The 20,646-nt window shown below is 40.3% G+C and overlaps 2 protein-coding genes across 2 annotated transcripts; both read right to left on the bottom strand.

Annotated features, from left to right (window-relative positions):
* Positions 1-2,457: 2,457 nt before the first annotated feature.
* LOC114432317 (replication protein A 32 kDa subunit-like) lies at positions 2,458-5,957 on the bottom strand. Its single transcript, XM_028400246.1, has 9 exons — positions 5,895-5,957; positions 5,776-5,822; positions 5,606-5,707; positions 5,030-5,143; positions 4,884-4,955; positions 4,699-4,806; positions 4,557-4,628; positions 4,359-4,456; positions 2,458-2,572 (listed from the first exon to the last, which is right to left on the bottom strand). The coding sequence occupies exons 1-9, from the start codon at positions 5,920-5,922 to the stop codon at positions 2,491-2,493; spliced, it is 723 nt and encodes a 240-aa protein (XP_028256047.1). The 5' UTR covers positions 5,923-5,957; the 3' UTR covers positions 2,458-2,490.
* Positions 5,958-6,095: 138 nt separating this feature from the next.
* On the bottom strand, positions 6,096-18,702 carry pdik1l (PDLIM1 interacting kinase 1 like). Its single transcript, XM_028400402.1, has 3 exons — positions 18,579-18,702; positions 14,992-15,287; positions 6,096-10,523 (listed from the first exon to the last, which is right to left on the bottom strand). The coding sequence occupies exons 2-3, from the start codon at positions 15,274-15,276 to the stop codon at positions 9,783-9,785; spliced, it is 1,026 nt and encodes a 341-aa protein (XP_028256203.1). The 5' UTR covers positions 15,277-15,287; positions 18,579-18,702; the 3' UTR covers positions 6,096-9,782.
* Between the last annotated feature and the right edge of the window lie 1,944 nt (positions 18,703-20,646).

Below are 20,646 nucleotides of genomic sequence, written 5' to 3' on the forward strand. Positions count from 1 at the left end.
GAACCTTCTTGCTGTGAGACGACAGTGCTAACCACTGCATATTTGCACATTTTATATATTTTCATATTGACATTTGATACAGTCACCCAACAACACCTGTATGTTTAGTACTGTGTATCTTTCTTTATACATGCAGGGTTTACCTGCTGGTACTGGATACCGGAATGATAGCCTGTCAGCATCATCTCTGCTTTCAGGCTACTGCACTGAACACGAGGAACAAAATAAGACTATTGTTACTATGGTAAGGGTTTAGTAAAAATTAGCGTAGCCTCCGTGTCAGTTACCGATGGTACCACAATCTATTGTTGGGGCTGCCCAACACTGATTCATTCACTCATTCAGTCAATGCAACAGCTCGAATCAAGAGTGTACAGATCATTGAAATAGGTATCCTTTTAAAAATATTTATATTTCTATTAATTGTTCTGAGGAACTGTATGAGGTGATTAATAATGGAATCCTGTGAGAGCTCTAGAGTAGTTGCAAAGATTGCCTCAAAAGCATGCCTCAACTTTACTTATAAAGCAAACAGTTGGCCAAAGTGCTCTAAACAGATCTGAGTAACAAATTAAGCACATTTCTATTCTTACACCTATTCCTACAACCACATCTTCGAGGACAGACTAAGATGTCTGTAAGCTGCTGAGAACAAGGATTTAGAGGTCCAACCGCTGTTGAAAGAACTGGACAATGTCCAAGCTATCCCGCTAGTCCCTGCAACCTTGAAATGTTCAGATGAACTGGACTTCGCTGTGGATGACGACTATTGGATGGCCACAAGAGGGAGACAAGGACACCAGCACAACACTATCTACTTGCCTATACCCTTTAAAGGTTCATCAGAAACAATGACATGACAGAAGCCCTGTGCACTCCTCCACATGCTCGTCACATGTGCTGTGGATATGACGTGTGACTGCAGCCCACAGCGAGAAGACAGATGGGCATGTTGATGTTCCAACTCCACATTTCAGGGCTTCTGCTATCGAAGCAACTCTTTGGCAGTCTCAAGGACATCTTACCGATTGCTGTTTTTATCACAGAAGATGTACCTGAAATCTGGATCAACATCGCAGAGATCATAGGACCACTGATGCTCACGGGTAGCTCTTGTGCCTTACCATGCAGGTCTGCTTGCAGCTGCTATTTCTGATCCAGCTTCTTCTGATACTCCTAATCCCAGTCACCTACAGTGAAACTCCAACCAAAAGCCTAGGACCCCACTCCCCCCCTGCCCAGTCCCTACAACAATCAGGTCTATACGAGCCATTTAACACTCCTACTAGGGTTTGTTATTAAGGCTATATCAAACAACATTATTATTATTACAATATATAGACAAATATTTTAAAACATATTAAACTAGCTAACATATTAAAACACACAATAAATAACTAAAGCATTACATATATTATCTAATATATAAAACAAAATATGCCAAGTTTAGTCTGTGTATTTCAGCCTCCTCCAATCTCTTTGTTCAATTTCCTGTGACACCCCACCTTCCGTTTCTCAAGGTAACGGATACTTTTGTCCTTTGTCATTCAACTATAATTTCTAGACCTCTCACACATGCAAGACACTCCAGGTGTGAATTAAAATTCCAGGAAATCAATGCCAAATATGGTTAACAGACAAAAGGACCTGAGACTAGCTTGGGGGAGTTTTTCTCCAGGTATAATTGCACACTTCTCCCCATGCTTGGGGTCTTTCTTCACTCTGACCGCTTGTGTGTTGACTGACCTTTCTTTGCAAAGAAATAAAACCTTATCGGCCGGCAGAAGTCATTTTCAACTCTGCCTATGACTCCAAGAATGTGACCGTCCCAACCGTCTAACATGGAGGTGGGAACATTATGCTTTGGGGGTTTTTGGGGGGTTTGGGGTTTTTCTGGCAAGGGGACAGGACAACTGCACTGCATCGAAGGGAGGATGAATCGGGCCATGTACGTCAAATCTTGGGTGAGAACCTCCTTCCCTCAGCCAGGGCATTGAAAATGGGTGGTGGGTGGGTATTCCAGCATGACAAAGATCCAAAACACACAGCCAAGGCAACAAAGGATTGAATATGAAGTTCTTGGAGTGGCCTAGTCAGTCTCCAGACCTTGATCCCATAGAGAATCTGTGGAGGGAGCTGAAGGTTCCAGTTGCCGAACATCAGCCACCAAACATTAGAGGATCTGCAAAGAGGAGTGGGACAAAAATCCCCCCTGAGAAATGTCTGACCTCTTAAAAGTAGCTTTAATAATGATTGCACAAGATGCATTTTAAACTTTACTCTTTATATTTACACACACATGGCAGGCATGTGCATATTTGCAAAGAAAACAAAGAACCTTAAGCACCATTGCGAGTAAGAAATGATACAGTAAATTTTACAAAACTGAGTCCAGTAAATCTATTTAACCAAAGTAATGATGATTTCCATCACCCAAAAGTGTGTTAGTATGCACATCCTGATGTGTTTCAGCAGCCTCCATCCGGCTGGCTAATGTTCAGTTGACTTGAAATGATCCTTGTCAATGGTGGAAAAGACGTGACCTTCGTTTATCAGGAAAGACAGGGAGGTTCTGAACAGGAAACAGATTAAAAGTGACAGAATCAGACTTCCAAAGATCTGCAGCCTCACCAGTACATGCTAATAATGAAATCATACACTTTCACTGTTAGCTTCAATGCTAGCTATTTTGAGTGCTTTATGTATAGCAGATTACAGTGCAGAAGGTTAGGGTGTGCCAGGAAGCAAGATTAAGACTGCCTGCTAAAGGTAGGGTAGGAGATTTTGAAAACTCAGTGAGAGTCAGCAAGATTATGAAAGTAAACACACGCCCCTTTCTCTCGGAGCTCACCCCGAAGCCACGCCTCCAATCACATGGACACGCATTACCTGAAGATGAGCTGCGGTCTGTGACTTCAGCCATCATGCACGTACCTCTCTGGTGCGAGCAGAGCAGGAAGAAAGTGACAACCAGCCAATACTCCGCGCAGGGGCGCCTCGCAGGATTGGCCGATGTTTTTAGTGTTTTATAGCTTCCACAGATGATTAATATTCTTTTCTATTCTATTCGTTTTAATGCGAAACTGCCAAACTAATTGGTTGCTATCGGATTATAAATAGAAGTTACACTAATTTAACAAAAAGTGCATTAGAATGAAATCTCCTACCCTACCTTTAATGAACATATCATCATGCCTCTCTGGTCTTTTCTAGTGCAGCTATGTTATGATACAGTATATTCTCCATGCCTCTTATTATCACCACCCATTTGACGATTCAAATGATGCACTACCTCCATCATTTTCTGTCATCTTACTGTTTATGATGCATTGTGGGATAATTGAGGGCAATAAACAGGTTTAAATATTATCACTCAGCATTCAAACATCACTCCAAAATACTGAAGAATCTACACCGCGTACATAATTATTATGAATGTTCATATTCTGATGAATATTTTTCACCTGAAAACCATATCAAATTTATTCTCCGCATCTTCAGGTGCCTAACTGGTTTACATGAGAGAGGGTGTGGCGAAAAGTGAGAAAAAAAGCCTTAAATTCACATGTACATAAATGTTAGGTATGTTTCTGTTGCAAAAAGAGAGACCCAACACATGATGAAAAGGCTTTCAGAGGGATACAAAACAATTAAGTTGGCAAAGATGCTGATTCGTGATCACCGCACAATCAAGAGATTCCTGAGTGTGAATCCACAGGGACGGCAAAAAAACGTTGAGAGGAAAATACATAAATTAACCACAATAGACTTAAAGAGTTAAACAGGAAGTAAACAGAAAGTATCCAAGAACCCTGCAACTTTCCTGGACTCTGCAGAAGCATAAGGTGCAAAGTTCATCGCATGATATGCAAGGTCAGAATGGGTGAAAGACACCATCCATCCCATGCATCCCAGTACACCAGACAAATGAGCTTACAAATACAAATGTAATAAAAAAAAAAGGTGGCTATACTGGCCAATTCATATTCATGAGTACAAATGTTTTTGTTAGGCGTTTTAAGTAATTATTTGTCATAACCTTAATACTAAATAACGTAAAAATACTTTGTAATAAAATAATTTGAAAAAAACAATGTATGTCCTAGTTGCATAATAATTGTACACATTATTTGTAATTTTTTTATTAGATTTTTTTTTTTTGGGGGGGGGGGGTATTTTCCCCATCATATATTTTTATAATATTTTCATGCAAGGAATTATTGGGATCCTAAATGTTATGTCTATTTAAATATTGAAAGAAACACAACTGCAATTATGTGCACAGTGTATATAAGGCCATATATAGAAAGCAGGGGGTCGATAAAAAAAATATATAAATGTGTCTAATAAGAAGGTACCTGATGTCCTTCATGCTGAGGTAATCCAGCTCTGTCTTCAGACCATCGAAACTGATGCCATCACCACAGTAGGAGAACTTCTTGACCACATGCAGGACCTGACACATAGATGAAAAACGCACACATAATGAACAAACACTGTGCCTAGTACAGGAGTATGTTGTATAACGTGTGCGACCTGAGCCTCAACATACTGACCTGGTCCTGGATGGTGGACAAACACCTAGCAGGCAGCAAACGTGCAGGGGTGTTCATGTTCACATCGAAAACCTGGAGATGCATAAGAAATTAACAAAAAAGTGTGCGTTTCTGCACATAGGTTTCTGTCACTGCTCAATACCTTTCCAAAGAAACTCATGTGGGCATACACCACTTCTAACATGTGAGATGAGATCTCATTCAGATCACTGATACGACGGATGTCCATTGCAAGCAACAACCTTTGACCCTGATAGAAAATAATATATATATTAGACATCACAGTGTTTCCTGCTCACTTTAACTTACAGTGGAAGATCTGATTACCTTGAAGTTGCGCAGACTTCCAATGACCTTCACGTATGTTCCAGGAGAAGCAGCGGTCATCAGCTTACAGTCCTGTAAGATGCATCAATTCAGAATCTTATTTACCAAAAAAAAAAAAAAAAATGTATACATGAGCTGCTACTTACCTCTGTGCTGACCCACTGCTTCACACTCAGAGGTGGACCAGTCATGTCATCCACATAGTAGTGGATGTTAGTGACGCATGGAGAGTATCCTCTGATGACGCCCACTACAGAAACCTGTAAAGACGAAGCACAATCACTGTAAAGGAGGAAGAAAAGGATAAAAAAAAAAAGTTACTAAATTTAAAAAAAAAAAAAAAAGATGAATGAAGTTTAGGTATATACATATACATGTATGTATATACATTCTTCCTTTTGATTATTTATATTGTGTATGTTTTACTATTCCCAAGCATCCTGCTCTGCACTTTGTGTGTGCAAAGTTGTTGTTTTGTTTTATTTTTATTATTATTTATTAGTGCAAAAAGGCAGAAACAAGTGTTGACATACAGCAATACAACACAGTATATATATAAAGTCTTACCCGATGTGCTAGACGGGAGCTAAAGTATGATAATTAATTAATAGTGCAGACATAGATTTTGGTACGTCTCCCTTAGTGTCAAAAACCAAAATGGTCCACTGCCAGGATCCATCTGATCTTTCCAGTTACGGTATGTGTTTTTCAACATTTCATACCTGGTTGAGCTCCCAGCCACAAAAAGCGAAGGTGTCATGGCCGACCTCAGAGGCAGACAGCAGCTGGGACACTGTGCACGGAAGAATGGCAAGAGACACCTGCTGTGAGAAGGAATGAACTGTTAAGACTTAACACTAGACGTGTGGCATTCCTAGTGATGAACACACACCTGTGATTCTTTGTGACTGGTGATCCCAGCAGTGCACTGACCGGGCTCTGCATCCAAACAAAGTTTCATGTTTAAAAGGTCATATTAGTAAGAGACAAAGGGTGTTTTCTGACACTCACCTGCACTCCACATTGCAGCTCTGACCATCAGCTGTGCTGCTCTGTACAAAGAGGGAGGAGACAGGCTGTTGAACTAGCAGCCAGGTGAAGCGAATGAGAGCAATTAACTCATCAGCTGCAATGACAGTTGATTTAGTCAGTTTTGTTCCTTTTATTAAAAATCCATCATTTCAACAGTGATTGACAGGTGTTCACTCCACAGCTGATAAACTTCATTTAATCTCTTCAAAATATCTTACAGCAAGAAGAAAAAAATTCATACAAAAGTGTGAGAGCAGGAGCATGCCCGTCACATGTATTTATAAGACACGATGCTGGGACATGTTTAAGAGTAGGGACGCGTCAGTCACCGAGTGGACACCATGGAAACGAGCAGCTCAGTTAGTATAAAACACACATTCACTATGTGTGGCCTAGATTCACTCCACAGTTACAGCTGCAGTGATGGGAGTAAGAAACTAGCATTGATCTAAGAGTGGTTGTATAGCAACTCGGTTTAATTAGAGCAATGCATTGTGGGGGCAATCGGCACATTCAAAAAAACAAGCGTACACATTCAGTAGTATGTTTTCGATCATTATGTTTTCATTTACTGGTGCCAGATGTACAATATGACTGTGTTTACATGCAGCTTTGTATCGGGGGGGGGGGCATGACATATATATACAAATATGGACAAAAGTATGTGGACACCATGTGTGTTTGCTGGCATTGAGCATTTGTAAAGTCAAAAGAAGCTTTTTCGAGCCAATCTGCAACAGAAGAATACAGAATACATTGACTGATTAATAATTGATAATCAATCAATAATGCACCCAATCATTAGCTATAGATCCTGTAGACAGCAGCATTAATATTCCCCACCTTTACAGCTAAATGCAGATCAGCAGGAGGCTTAAAAAGAACTGCACATGGTGTCCGTTTACTTTTGGTCACATATTGAATGTCTACATAAGGTCTCATGTAACATACTCCCCCAGCTGAGAAATTGAAAAACAGATCACTGTGGTGTCAGGTACAAAATGTGTTACACAAATTAAATTGTGGTGGTAAAAAAGGGGCATACAAAACACAATTTAACCCTTTGATTGTACCGTTATTAAGACCTCAATGAGAAAGGGGACATGGCTGGTTGTCCTTAACAGATTCCATGAACCAATCAGTGACTGACATGTCACACAAGTTCCTGGTTGAGGTCAAAGTGGTGAAAAAAAACCCAACAGTGTTTTACCCATGCTGTTGTCCAGCTTTTGCTTACACAAAACTATATGCCAATGACAAACATACAATTATCACTAGCACACCAACTGTAATAACCTGGAAGTATGTTACATTATTTTCAATGATTGAAAGGAAACTGAATCGGAGAGTTGAAGAAAAATGAGTGAAGCCATCACAGCAATATACACGTCAAACGATCGGGCTCTTAAAAACAGAGTGCAATCCGGTCAAATGTACATCCACCTTGTTCGTCCCCTGTTGATCCTATACAGTATTTACACATGTGCAAAACAATAATGACAAATCAGAGGGTGAAATCTCTTAATACCCATTCATTTGGCAAACCTCACAGGAAGCTGCGTGCCTTCCTGCTCCTTCTCACCCCGCTGAGAAGGGAGAAGAAATCTGGCCGGAAATGGCTCTACCCATCATCCTCGGAGGATGCGAGTGACCTACTTTTAAGTCCAAACTTTGCTGCTCATGTACACAGACATTCTTGCGGCCTTGTAATACTGAAATTTTTGTGGTATTCGTGGGTTCAAGTGCGTCTCGACCGCGACTTCTGTCAATCCTGTGTTTGAGTGCAGTGGTCGACGAGGCCACTATAGTGTCAGCAAACAAAGCGAAGGCAATCTCAATCACGTCATCATAGGAAATTTGGCTGGGGGGAGGGGGATAAAGGCCATCTCAGAGATAAATGTTGGCAACGAGTCAAGGGATATTTGCTTTACCGCTAGTTTTGGAAGCAGCGAAAAAAGCCAAGATTGTTTGGTATACTGTTCCTTGCTTAATAATAATCATTTTAAAAAAGTGTACACATTATGTATGACCTGAAAGGCAAAAAGGGGTCCTGGGCATGATCCTCTGCCAAGTGCTGCAACAACTTAATAGGCTTAGAATTAGCCTGTCGGAAGCATGAAGAAGGGGATTACAGTAAGATTCCGAGCCAAAGGGAACGAGGAGCGGTGACACAGTGAAGGGAGATCAAGTTAAACACAACAGTATTATGTGTCAAAGAAAGAAGAAAAAAAGAGAGCAGAGATCCTTTGGCTCATGGAGGATGGCGTTGTCTTCTCTCGCTTCTTGTCTGAAGGTGAGAGGTACTGCATGCATAAGTAAGACCGCTGGCTGACATTGTGCTCAGCCTGGTAAACAAATATTGACGAAGTTATCGCACCCAATCCAGCCTGGAGGAGCTCCGCACATAATGCAGCTGGTATAAATATCAAAAAATAGAACTAAAAAGTGCTTTTTGCTGAATTCCTGGCCCCTTTTTTTTACGCGTTCAGGTCTCAAGTGAATATTCATGTCCCTGCTCTGATAATACGAACAGCACCATCTTTACATAATTAAATAGATTTAAAAGCAACGTGGGGATTTGTCTCAAGACTAGATTCCTTTGCAAAGCCTGCGTTATTGTTAAGTGCGCCCTTGTTGGGATTTTATTACAATGGGATTGTTCGGATTTATTACAACTTGGCATCCATTTTTGTAGTTTTGTCGAAAGAAAAACAAGTTAAAATTGAAACTTTCTGACGGTCCTTGAATGCACCATGTTAGAGGAACGGTCCACATCGCTGCCTTTTATGTGTCTCAATTTAACTTGGGATTCCTGTACATCACGTACATACCAGTTTATACCAATTTTGGTAATAATGTGGCAATGATCCAAAAAAGTAACTTTTTTTATGATTTATGCTTTTATAACTATGTTATACTGCACAACAGACATGTCTGACTTTTCTCCACTTCTAGCCATGATTTAGTTGTTTCCACTGTTGATAATGCAGTGAAACTTTAGCCCAACATATGAGAGGAGAACTATGAAAAATAGGAACCATGTTGAATAATCCGTTCTCGTTTTAAGGCTCTATATAAATACCAGGGGAATACTCATGATCGTCATACATTCGGGTCAACTGGTCATGGGTGTGTCTGGGGAACTTATCTTTACAACGGACAGAGGCAGGAAAACACCACCCATAAGCACCTGCTAGCTGGACACTTGTTGATAAAAAAAAAGTCCTCCACCCAAAGAACTGACAAAGCAGCCTGCCAGAGTAAAGTCTTTTCCTCTTTAAGACTAATAATGAGCAAAAGCTGATCCTGTCAGTTTGTCTGCAAATACCATCATACTGTATGTTTTTATTACCTGAGTGTTTAGACTCAAATCTTGTAAATGTTAATGCTGGTGGTAAAGACCAGGCAAAAGTTGTTGTTTTTTCTGTTTTTTGTTTTTTTACACCAAAACTTTGGTGACTGAGTATTAATATAGGCCCTTTGGATAAATGTCAAAAAAAAAAAAAAATCACAGGATAATGTCTCATATTGCATTTTCTAACAATTAGCACCGCGTCCAAGATGGTATTTGAAGACAAGCTGTCACTTTTGACGATGAATGCAGGACTTTCTGCTCTGGTGGAAGTGGAAGCCGTGATGTGATTAGCCTGAGACGAAGTTTGTTGCAGCAGCAGCATCAGCGGTGGGTGTCAAACCTCTGCCTTCGATTATAAAGACGCAGCTGTATGTATGTGCTTGGACATGTGGATGAAGCCATATTGACAATTCTAGTAAACTATTTATTATCTATTATTATTACTGTTCACACATACACATCTAGGATGAGATGTGTATGTGTGCTTGGTGGGTTTATAGGTCCATCATCCTTCACGTGTCCCAGTCTAGCTCTCTGCAGGCGATACGGACCAGTCTGAGCTCCAGTTCGAAGGCGTCGGGCCGCTCCTGAGGGTTGGCCGACAGCATCTCCCTGATGAGCTGCTTCATGTGGCTGTTCATGCTTTTTTTCCTGGCAGGGATGGGGAGCTCCATCTTTGGGTTCTCCAACAAGGCCTCCCCTAAGGGTACAATCTCTGAACCCTGCTGCACGTAGCTCCCCAGCAGCTCCTTTTGAGTCTCCACGTCCACGAAGGTTATGCGCTCTACCATGGCCCAGATGATCACCCCCAGGGCAAAGATGTCTGCCTTGGCCGTGTAGTGGCCCTCCCAGACTTCCGGGGCCATGTAGAAGTCTGTTCCACACGCCGTGGACAGGAAGCACTTGTTGACGCTGGCCGGCTCCTCGGAGTTGAGCCCGGAGGTGGAACAGACCTTGCTGAGGCCGAAGTCGGCCACTTTGAGGGTGGGCTCCAACGAGCCTGCCGGCGTGCAGGCCTGCGAAATGAGGATGTTGTCCGGTTTGAGGTCGCGGTGTATGATCTGATTGCGGTGCAGGAAGGCCAGGGCGCTGCCGAGCTGCAGCATGAAGCTGGTGTTGGTCTTGCGGCTGGGTTTGCGAGAAAGCAGGTAGGCATTCATGTCGCCGCCATCGCAGAAGTCCATGACGAACCACAGGTAGTAGGCACAGCAAGGGTTGAAGGTGATCTCGCCTTTCAGAGACGTTTCCACCAACTGAGGAACGGAGAGAAAGAAATGTAAATATACCCAACAAGTGTCTGCGAATGCACCACTTTAGTGATCAGGCTTACATAGTTATTGATACAAACAGCTCTGCAGTGCAAAGCGAACAGAACGTCACTCCAAACTAAACAAGTGAAGTTGCTTTGTATTCACAACACGTTTCCCTCCGAATTCTTTAAATCAAAGCTGCATGAGGGGCCTCTCATCCTTTATCCCTGCCGCAGGAAGTGAGTTCATTTAATCTCTCGCTTTTTGACAGCAGACCATACACCTCTGAGGATTCATTTATCTGTTGTTAAATTAAGATTAAATTTGTGGGATTTGTTTGTGGAGTCTGATGCAGGCTGATTTGTACTAAACACTAGAAAGATATACAGAGTTGTTTAGGGGCACTGTGAAAACAAGACTACTGAAAAAACACTTCACTTACTTTTCAGTGGCCTATACTAACAGCAGTTAAAAATTAATTATGGTTTTTAAAAATTTTTTTAGTCCCCTGGAATGAAAACCTGGCATTGTCACTTTAAAATCTGTTTCTTAAAAAAAGATAAACCCAGTGTAAGCTAATGCCTGGTCACAACACAAGCTGAGAATAGTAAGCACTATTATTTCTAAAAAGATTCTGGGAAATACAAAAGATTCTACATTCCTCAGTGCAGCTAGGAAGCCACGAATTATTCACTACAGATTACATAAAACAACACAATTATAACCCTGTCTATGTTTCCATAGAGATACTGGCCTTTATATTGTAGAAACCTGAGTCCAAATTGAAACAGTGACTTTGGACTCAAAGGTTTCATACTCTGTGTACTTTGCATGCTAATGGATTTTCAAAATGAGACTTTTTCAATTTCAAATTTATGTTTAAAACACTAACACCTGATATTCTGTGATGTGTTTAAAAACAAAATCACAACAAAAAAAGAGAGAAAATAAATGCAAATTTGCAGAAGAACACATCCACGCTTAATGGCTTTAATTTTTAAATATTTAATAGCAAAACAAAGAATGATTTATTTTTGTTTCCAAAAAAAAAAAAGAAGAAGAAAATGAATGTTTCCCAGTTTCTAAACGGCGTGAACTATTTCCCTATTTTGCTTTTCTTATCTCAAAACAAAATCTGGTCATCTCCAAACACATAAACATCTGATAATCAAATAAAAATTGACAGGTTGTGCATATTATAAAAGAATTTCTCAGATAGATAACAAGGAGGATCAAACAGCAGGGTCCTACTTGGAACTATAAAGAGAAATAATACCAGCAATTACAATAGGGCCTTGGCACCACTCGGTGCTTGGGCCCTAATAAAAATCAAATCATGCAAGTTTTTGGGTGAAGCAGAACTGCTGAAATCAAAAATCACACGCTGAAGCCTCTGATGGAAACTGCTCTGCATGCAAAACAAATGTTGTGAATATGTGTGGTAGGCAATTCCTAGTGGGAAGCCTGCTGTAAACAAATGGCTGCCAGTTGTGTGACATGCCACTAGCCAAAGGACCCAAAAAGAATAGATGCAAATTATCCCACAGTTGGTGTGGTCAGATAATTCCCATTATCCTTTTGCTTCTCTGTGAGCACGTACTGGAACATTACAGAGCAATAAAGAGAGAGAGAGAGAGAGAGCTGGAATAAAAGGATTCTGGGAAACTGTCCAATGCTAACGCTGCAGAAAACTGAATGAACGGTCAGACAATAGCGAGCCGCTTGGAGTCTATAATCAGACGTGTGAGCCCGGCGTCAGACAGTGGGGAGGCACTGCAACATGACAGGTTGCAGACAGGTTGACTGGAGAGTTCCCCCTCACCCACCCACGGCCCACTACTCAACCTGACAGCACATTCATGTGACGGTGGGGGCCCACAGACAACACAGATCCAACCAGAAACCTGCAGCCCTGATGCTAAAGCAGATTCAACATCTGTGCACATGCGATATCTCCAGAACTGTCATCTCCAGCTGTAATTAGTGCATAGAACAAACACATGGCTGCTGCTCATGATTCACAGAAAGAACACACTAACCTATATATGTTTAATTAACCAGCAGTAAAATACTGATGGTGTCCATCTATTTTCAGACACATGGCTTTTTAGTGCCTTTTTTTCTACTTCCTCTGACATCCATCTGTGCAGAGGAATGTCTGGCCCAGCGTTATGTCACCTCTTGATATTAACAAGCTCAATAACGATGCATGCACCCAAAAATAAGTGGGTCATGTGTGAGCGGCAGATTGTCAGATAACAGAGCAGATGTTAATGAAACAGGTGCCATGAGGTTTATGGTGCTTCCTGTTTTATCTCCTTAAGTAGATGATAATCTGGACCATCCTTTACTAAAAGAGATGAGTGAGTGAGGAATATCCCACAATTCCTTGCGCAACAACATCGAAGACTCATTATCAAGAAGACATTAATGATCAACATGAATGAGAAAGGACGCAGGTTACCAGGGGCCAACTTTCAGCCTCCTGTTGGAGTGAAATTCAGATTCTTACTGTCTTACTGACAGCTGTGATGCAAGCAGTCCAGTGCAGTGATCAGACGGTAATTTATAAAGTGTGACTGTGACAGCTCCACTGTCTGAAAGTAAAAACACAATAGCATTTGCTATTAGACTGTGATGGTGTCAGGGATTATCTATGTAGTCTAATAAGCCTCCTTCGTTCACTTTAATATGTTGTGCACATGCACAGCATTGGTGGAGGCAGGCTCCTAGCCAATGAATGGGCTGTGCTGTTCCATTCTGCAGCTAATAAACTCAGCATGAATCAACACACCAAGTGCCAATTGTTAAGACAGTTTGTTAGTAAGGTAACGATTTGTTGACGTGGGTCTGTAAGGGTTAACCCTTACAGACCCACGTCAACAAGATAGCTAACTCTGTGCCTTTTCCATCAAGGTCAAGGAAGAGTGGACAGGAAACAATTATTCACCCATAGGTTTACTCTACCATAATATCAATAGCAAGGTGTCCACAATTGTGGAATGATCCTAAGCCAAAAATTAGTTGCCAACAAATAAGATTTTTTTGTTAGTTTCGTCATTTTACACACTGATAGAAATAGCTAAGGAGTGATCCATCTCACTTCCTCCTTACTATCTCTGATGGTTGTGCATGTTTCACAGTGATCAGGCTGACAACAAATCAACATTTCAACATGGCAACTGCCAGCATAATCATTAATACACTATAAGGTCAAAACTATGTGGACACCCAGCCTCCATTTTCCTGGTTCCCTGACCAGTCCATTAAGCATTTGTAAAGTCTGATGAAAGGTGATGAGGTCAGGAAGGGCAAGTTCTTCTATATCAAACTAATCAAAAGATCACCCAGCAGGACAACAAAGTTGTCCAAGGTGTCCATTTACATTTGCTCACATAGTGTTTGCAACAGACTGTCCAATTGTTCACTACAGCCTTATTTGACCCCATAACACATGGCATAAAATCTGCCCACATAGCTGCTTGATGATTTTTTTCCAGGGCGATGAATGGTGGACACCACTACTTGATTCTACACACATAATAACTGTGATGGGTTTGCCTCATGCGCACCCGGTCAATTCAGTGTCTTTCACATATTGTATTTACAAACACAGTAATCAATTAAAAGCAGGCTGGCCTGGGGTGTGGTTGACACAAACAAACACAGGCTGTTGTTAATGATGATGATCATGGTGGTGGTGGTGTTTCATTTGTTCACTCTGATCCACTTTGTCACAGTTTAATCCTGCAACTGCTGCTGTTGCGTATGGCATGTTTGCAAGTGTTACACAATAAACGCCCTGTTAGGAAATGAAGGCTTTCCTGCAGACTTTCATAGTACATGCGAGTGTTCCATATACAAAGGTGTGACACAGCTTATAGGCACTTGTGTGGTCATACTGGGTTACAGTTTCAGATAATAATCACTGTGTTTACCCCCAGCCAGGTCAGAATAACAAAAAAAATTATATTTATATGATCCAAAAGCATTAACATGCAATAAAGATGGCTGTCAGGAGCTAATAAAATAAAAATAAATATCTGATTATTAGCATCAGTTAAGCACCAAGTCTCACAAGACTGTGCCTATAGAACAAAATGACATACTTGAATTTCCCCTTGAGGATCAATGAAGTATTGATACTTTCAACAAGACAAGCTGGATGGGATCAAACCTGAAATATGGATAAAAGAACCAAAAAATGAAAGCATGTCTCTGGTGGAGGTCTGCTTACAGTAAATGTAAGCCCTAAATAAAGACTGACATAGGGTATCTGCAGCTTTTGAATCTTATCTGATACAGAAACCTGGCCTTCCTCCTTACTGTAACACTCAAAAGTCTGGTTTTGCCACTTTTAAGTGCACCACGCCTACTATTTAAAAAACCAGTTGTAAAATGTCTTAATGTCAACTACTTATACTTATGAAACATTAGCAACCACATCCCTGTACCTCCACCCTCCTCTCACCTCAAGGTAGAGTGGCGAACTGGAGCCGTGGTTCATCCTCTGAGCCAGTTGGTCCCGCTGCAGGATACACTCCTCCAGGTGGATGACGTTTGGGTGCTGGCTCTGGATGCTGCTGAGGGCCCAGAACTCACGCAGGGCCAGCTCCACATTCTCCGGAGAGTGGCAACGGATCTTCTTAACCGCCACCCGGGCCCCTGTGCGCTTGACGACTGCCTCATAGACCACACCGTAACTGCCGCGACCCACCTCCTGGATCAGCTCGTACTTCGGCTGGCTGCTTACCATCCTAGTCCTCACTGTGGGGAAATGGTTATATTAAAACACTGTGTGCTGATCTCAGCCTGTGTAACGGGGGTCATGATTCCACACAGCCAACAAACCAGCTGACGTTAAAAAAGCTAGCTACTAAAGACCGCTAAAGCTGACAACACGCTAGGAGCTAACCTGCCCTCATTACAATATGGGTTAATGCCAAAAACAACTCTAACTTTCTGTGTCTTTGTTCGGAATCTCCTCATGTCTACTGTGTGACATTTGGGGAGGGAGCAGAAGGCAAACAACATGTCGCCAGACAAATAATACCATCTACTGTAACTGAAAGTAAACAGTAGCTTCCTCCCAACTTTTCTAAGTTGATTTAACATTTAACCCCTCTGATATAATGGTAACTACGCCTATGGATAGCAGCATGATGTTTGATCGCATGACCTTCTGCGATCTTGTGTCTATAATATTCAATGGTGAAATGAAATCATTACTGTGAATGGCAGGTGTGTGAGGTCTCATGGTCTAGCTGAGCTGCTACTTTATGTGTGCTCAGATTAGTATTAATATTATGTTACTGATACTGTCTGCAAGTCTGTGCTCTCCTAAATATAATACAGATCGAAAATCCTCTAGTGTAGCCAGCCTAATCCAGCACGAGTGATTTGGATGCAATGTTGATGTTAGAGGTCAGATATATTGACTGTTGCTCTCAAGAGGAAGACTCCAGCCAACAGACTCTCTGTTAAATGTAAAAAAGTGAGGCCAAAATAATGCTCTTACAGGAACTGCCATCTTGGAAAAAGTATAAATAAGCAACTGTATAGTAAATAATACAAACATGTAACAAAAAAAGAACACAAATCATGATAAAAAAACAAAAACCATCTCTAGAAAAATTGTATGTGTAGAGCATGATTTAAATTGAGTCTATGTACCTACACTAGCATAGAGGAGGGGAGGTTTATGAGCTGAAGCAGCCAGCCACCAGGGGGCAAACCAGATGTTTTGGCCTCAATTTAGGGGAGCTGTTTCACCAGTCCCCATGTGAGATGAGGTAGTCCCTTTGCTAGATTGTCGTGCCATTTCTTACAAATTAGTCATGCATTGATCAGCTCTGATGACAGCTGAATCTGCCTGCAAGGGCACATCATCCATCACCCACCCGATTCAACATGTTGCAGACCATTTATTTACCAAATAACTTTGCACAAAGAGAGATGGCATAATATCAGTATCTTCGTGAATTAGCCTGGCATGGAGACAACATTGAGGATAACAGGTGACATGTCACAATTTATAAACTGCTGTGTTCACAGTTATTGGAGAATATGTTATTTCCTTAAGGGAAAAAAGTGTCAGAGCATCATACTGCTGCACTCTAGGAGCACTAGCACCCTTGGCAACACATCTACAGTATGTTTGTTCATTTGTTAAACATTTAATTTGCACTGTTAGTTTTACTCTTTTTTATATTTGTATTCTATTTTATATTTATCTAGGTATATTTTAAGCATGTCTCTCTTTTATTGTGTCATTATGTATCCAACTGTGTGTCTAAGTAAAGAGCTGCTGAACAAAATTTCACTATGCCTTGCATAGTGAAATAACACTAGCCAGAAAAAAAACATTTTCATTGGGTGTCTTGTAGGTCCCCAGATTTGAATATGTCATATTTCATATTCATTCAGGCCCAATGAACAGTAGGTGGTGTTGTAATATATAAACACAAGTTGATACGGCACTGTGTGCATTCAACACCTTCCTTCTAAATATGCTGGATATTCAAATAAAAAACTGCCAGTTATCAAGATGTTCTGTTGATCACTGTACACTAATTATGAAGTCACACTTCATCCTAAGTTAAAGAATGCTAATTCATCATTCTCACATAAATTGACTGATATGCCATCAAATGATCTTATATTGCTTTTGTTGTATATATTATGATTTCATCTGGAGATAAATAAATGAACAGATAATGAGGTAACAGTGACTTAAAGATGGATTAGTAATTACTATAGGAAGAACTGTGTGCGGCTAGATTTTTCTTGAGCTCATCAGCAATGAGTAATGATGAGCTAAATTTAGTAACAAAGGCTAAGTAAAGGTGAATTCATGGTTTAGAAATGATGAACCCTTATGTGTGTCTTATTTACAGCTTTCCAGTTCACTTGATGTATTCTACTCAATTGGGCTGTAGATAATATGATCACCTATCAATTCATATATGAAGCACGTGTGAAATAAATTAATTAAAAGACATTTAACTGTTAAGTTATTTTTATATGAAAACAAACAACGGTCAATTAGTGAAGGTGAAATAAAAATAATTACTATAAAGTGATCACAATTACATGTTCTGTTATTTTTCTTAATTATATTAATTTAGAAAGTACAAACATTTCCATTAACTATCATTTTTATTGTTAACCTTCACCAATAATTGTTGACTTGATACTGTAGTTCATTCTTACATTTTATTTTTTGTTTAATTGTTTATAGTGATCATTTGAAATTAATGACATATTCATTAGCTCATTATGAGTTAAACACTAGTTAATTAACATATGAATGATGCTCTTACTATGAAGTGTTACCACATCCTTTCTTAACAACTTTAAGTGCTGCTAATAAATTGTGACAGTTCACCTGTTAGAAGTGAAGAAAGTAGGCTACACATCATTTACTGTTACATCATGATCAATCCGGTCTCCACATTATGGACAATTAATTATAAGTAGGCTAACAATTAAGTCACCGCTGTCATACATACTCGCACTCTCCAGATTAAACACTCACTATTGATTGCTATCGATTAAACTCATTGGTAGGGACAGTTCAGTGATCGCTGGGTATTGGTCCAGACATGCCCCTGCCATATTCTAGTCCACTGCTGATTGGCTAAGAGGCTAACAGCTATGTGGCCTGTCCACAGCCAGCTAACGATGTTGTTGCTTAGCTAACGTTAGCTAATCACGTTAACACCAGCTAACAAAGAGTCCAGCTCTCGCCAGCACAGGCAGACATGTATGTCATGCAAGCATGAAGCTTATGTAATTCAAACATAAAACAACTTCACAGCTCCTAAAATGCACAAACCAGCGGGCACAAGAGGCATGCGTGATAAGCACAGGGTATTGACAGTTTATTGTCCTGTACGTGTGTGTGTGTGTCTGTGTGCGTGAGTACCATTAAGAAATACAGCCTCAAAACACACACACACACCTGCGAGCCAAGTAGCCACGGAAGACAAGACAATAGTGAAAATGTGGAAGAGGCTGCAGTTGTAACACCGCGACCTGTCATCTTAGGAGTCTCACCTTTGAATCGCTTCTCAGGGGTTCATTTGTTGTCTTCCTCACTCTCCCTGGCAGCCATTACCGCCGCACACGTTCTGCTCACAGTCAAACCGCGGAGGTTTTGTCAAACACTGGACGTGAGAGCGTGCAGCTGCTAGGGCAGCGCGGCGCAGCGGTGCGCAGCGTGAAGCAACTTCCGCTTTAACTTTTCAAAATAAAACTGCGAAACTACTTTCATAAAGTTTTTTAAAAAAAAGTGCGGTTCGAAAAACTTTACTATATCGGTTTTAACAGTTTTTAAAACGGTTTTAAAACATAAAATATTTATTAAAAAAAAAGAAGAGATAATCAAAATACCTAGGAGATTTTCTTTGCTTGCAGTAAAAAGATCAGGCTTTTAGTACCAATAAAATAAAATATACTGACTTCTTGATCGAGGTCGCCCTCTGTCAACTCTGTCTCCATGTTGGGCCATAATTTATGATGTGTCAGATGAGAATTGTGCACAACTCTGCAGGTCGGAACAGTCATTATACAACATAACCATACTGTCAATTGTTACATTTTGATCAGTTTAAATATTAAAGTGATTTATCAGTTACTATATTATTATACGCACTGCTGAATTGGTGTCACTATTTACAACTCTCGTTCCATGTGCTTAAAAACGCGCAAAAAACTCACCAAAAACTACATTACTCTAAAAATGATCATGACTCTCGCAGTTTATTTTGAAGGGAGATTGTAAAACATCCGGCCTTGCTCTATGCTAAGTTTGGCTAGCTTTAGCTTGTCATTAAAATGCGGACACTTTCACCCCCTTCAAGCTGAACTGTCACAATAATGCCATGCGCGCCAGCGCACATTCACACCATACAATGCAGCGGCAAAAAATAAACTGTGGAAAATAGCTCACATAAACCATTCTAATTAATTGTTTTTTTTGGCCTAGATGTAATTTAGCTTTATGTGACACATGCACATGAAACAACATGATACAAACCTTTTTGATTTTTATCTTTAATTCTTATAGTTGCACCTATTGTTTTAAAAGACAATCAGCAAAGTCGGAACAAACAAACAAACAAAAAAATAATTACTGAAATCAATAAGGCTACAGTGTGTTCAGCACAACCCTGAGTACTAAACATAATCAACATGGTACATGCCTGCAAGGAGATCCAGGCTGTCATAAAACATACACAAAGAAGTAGGTAGACACATATTAAAATGTAATAAATAATGAAACAAAACATTTACAATAATTACAGATTGGTTTTGGGGAAGACATGCTGTTACTCAGCCGTCCCCCATCAAAACCAAAAAAACGCACCTGAGGTAGACTTGTATAGATTTTTGACCAGACGATGTCTGTCCTGTTCACAACACATAACACACACACATATACACAAAGATCTATCGTGCAGACACACAAACCTAATACTGTGGAAAGATACAGCAGCTATGTACAATAAAAAATAACATATTTAAATAGGAAATAAACAAAATCATCTCCACGTTTCTTGAATAGTAAATATGAATGTTGTGATGTCACTTCTGTCTCCTTTACACACAATCTCCATCTATGGTTGATCTTGTTTAGAGCAAGGGGGGAAGGGCTTAGGAAAAAAAATGAACCCTCAATATTGTCATGGGGACAATTTCCCCCAAACTAGTGAATCTCTTCAACAACAAAAAAATCAATCTATTTTCCTGTTGGTAATATATTTTTGTACTTCTATATTCACTAAAGTTCCCAAGAAACCATTTGGAGGCCTTCCTCACAAACTTTCCTTTAAGCTACATAAGCTTTTTTGCAATGTTTGTTGTCTGACATGGCTCAATTGGTTACCAATGCCCATGCAGGGTCTTCCTGCATCCTGAAGAGTAAATAACTTAAGGGTTTTTGAAACATCTTAAAATATCTCCCTGAGTTCAGATAAGGAGAAATGAATACAGGCTGAGATCACTGAGGGGAGTGTGTTACCTCCACAGTGTGCAGGATTGATTTTATAGAAGGGTACATGCATACACCATGTGGAAAAAAGTAAGCGGACACCTAGCCACTTGGTTTGTGTTCCCTATCCAG

This window comes from Parambassis ranga, chromosome 2 (genome assembly GCF_900634625.1).
Source record: "Parambassis ranga chromosome 2, fParRan2.1, whole genome shotgun sequence".
NCBI classification, from domain to species: Eukaryota; Metazoa; Chordata; class Actinopteri; family Ambassidae; genus Parambassis; species Parambassis ranga.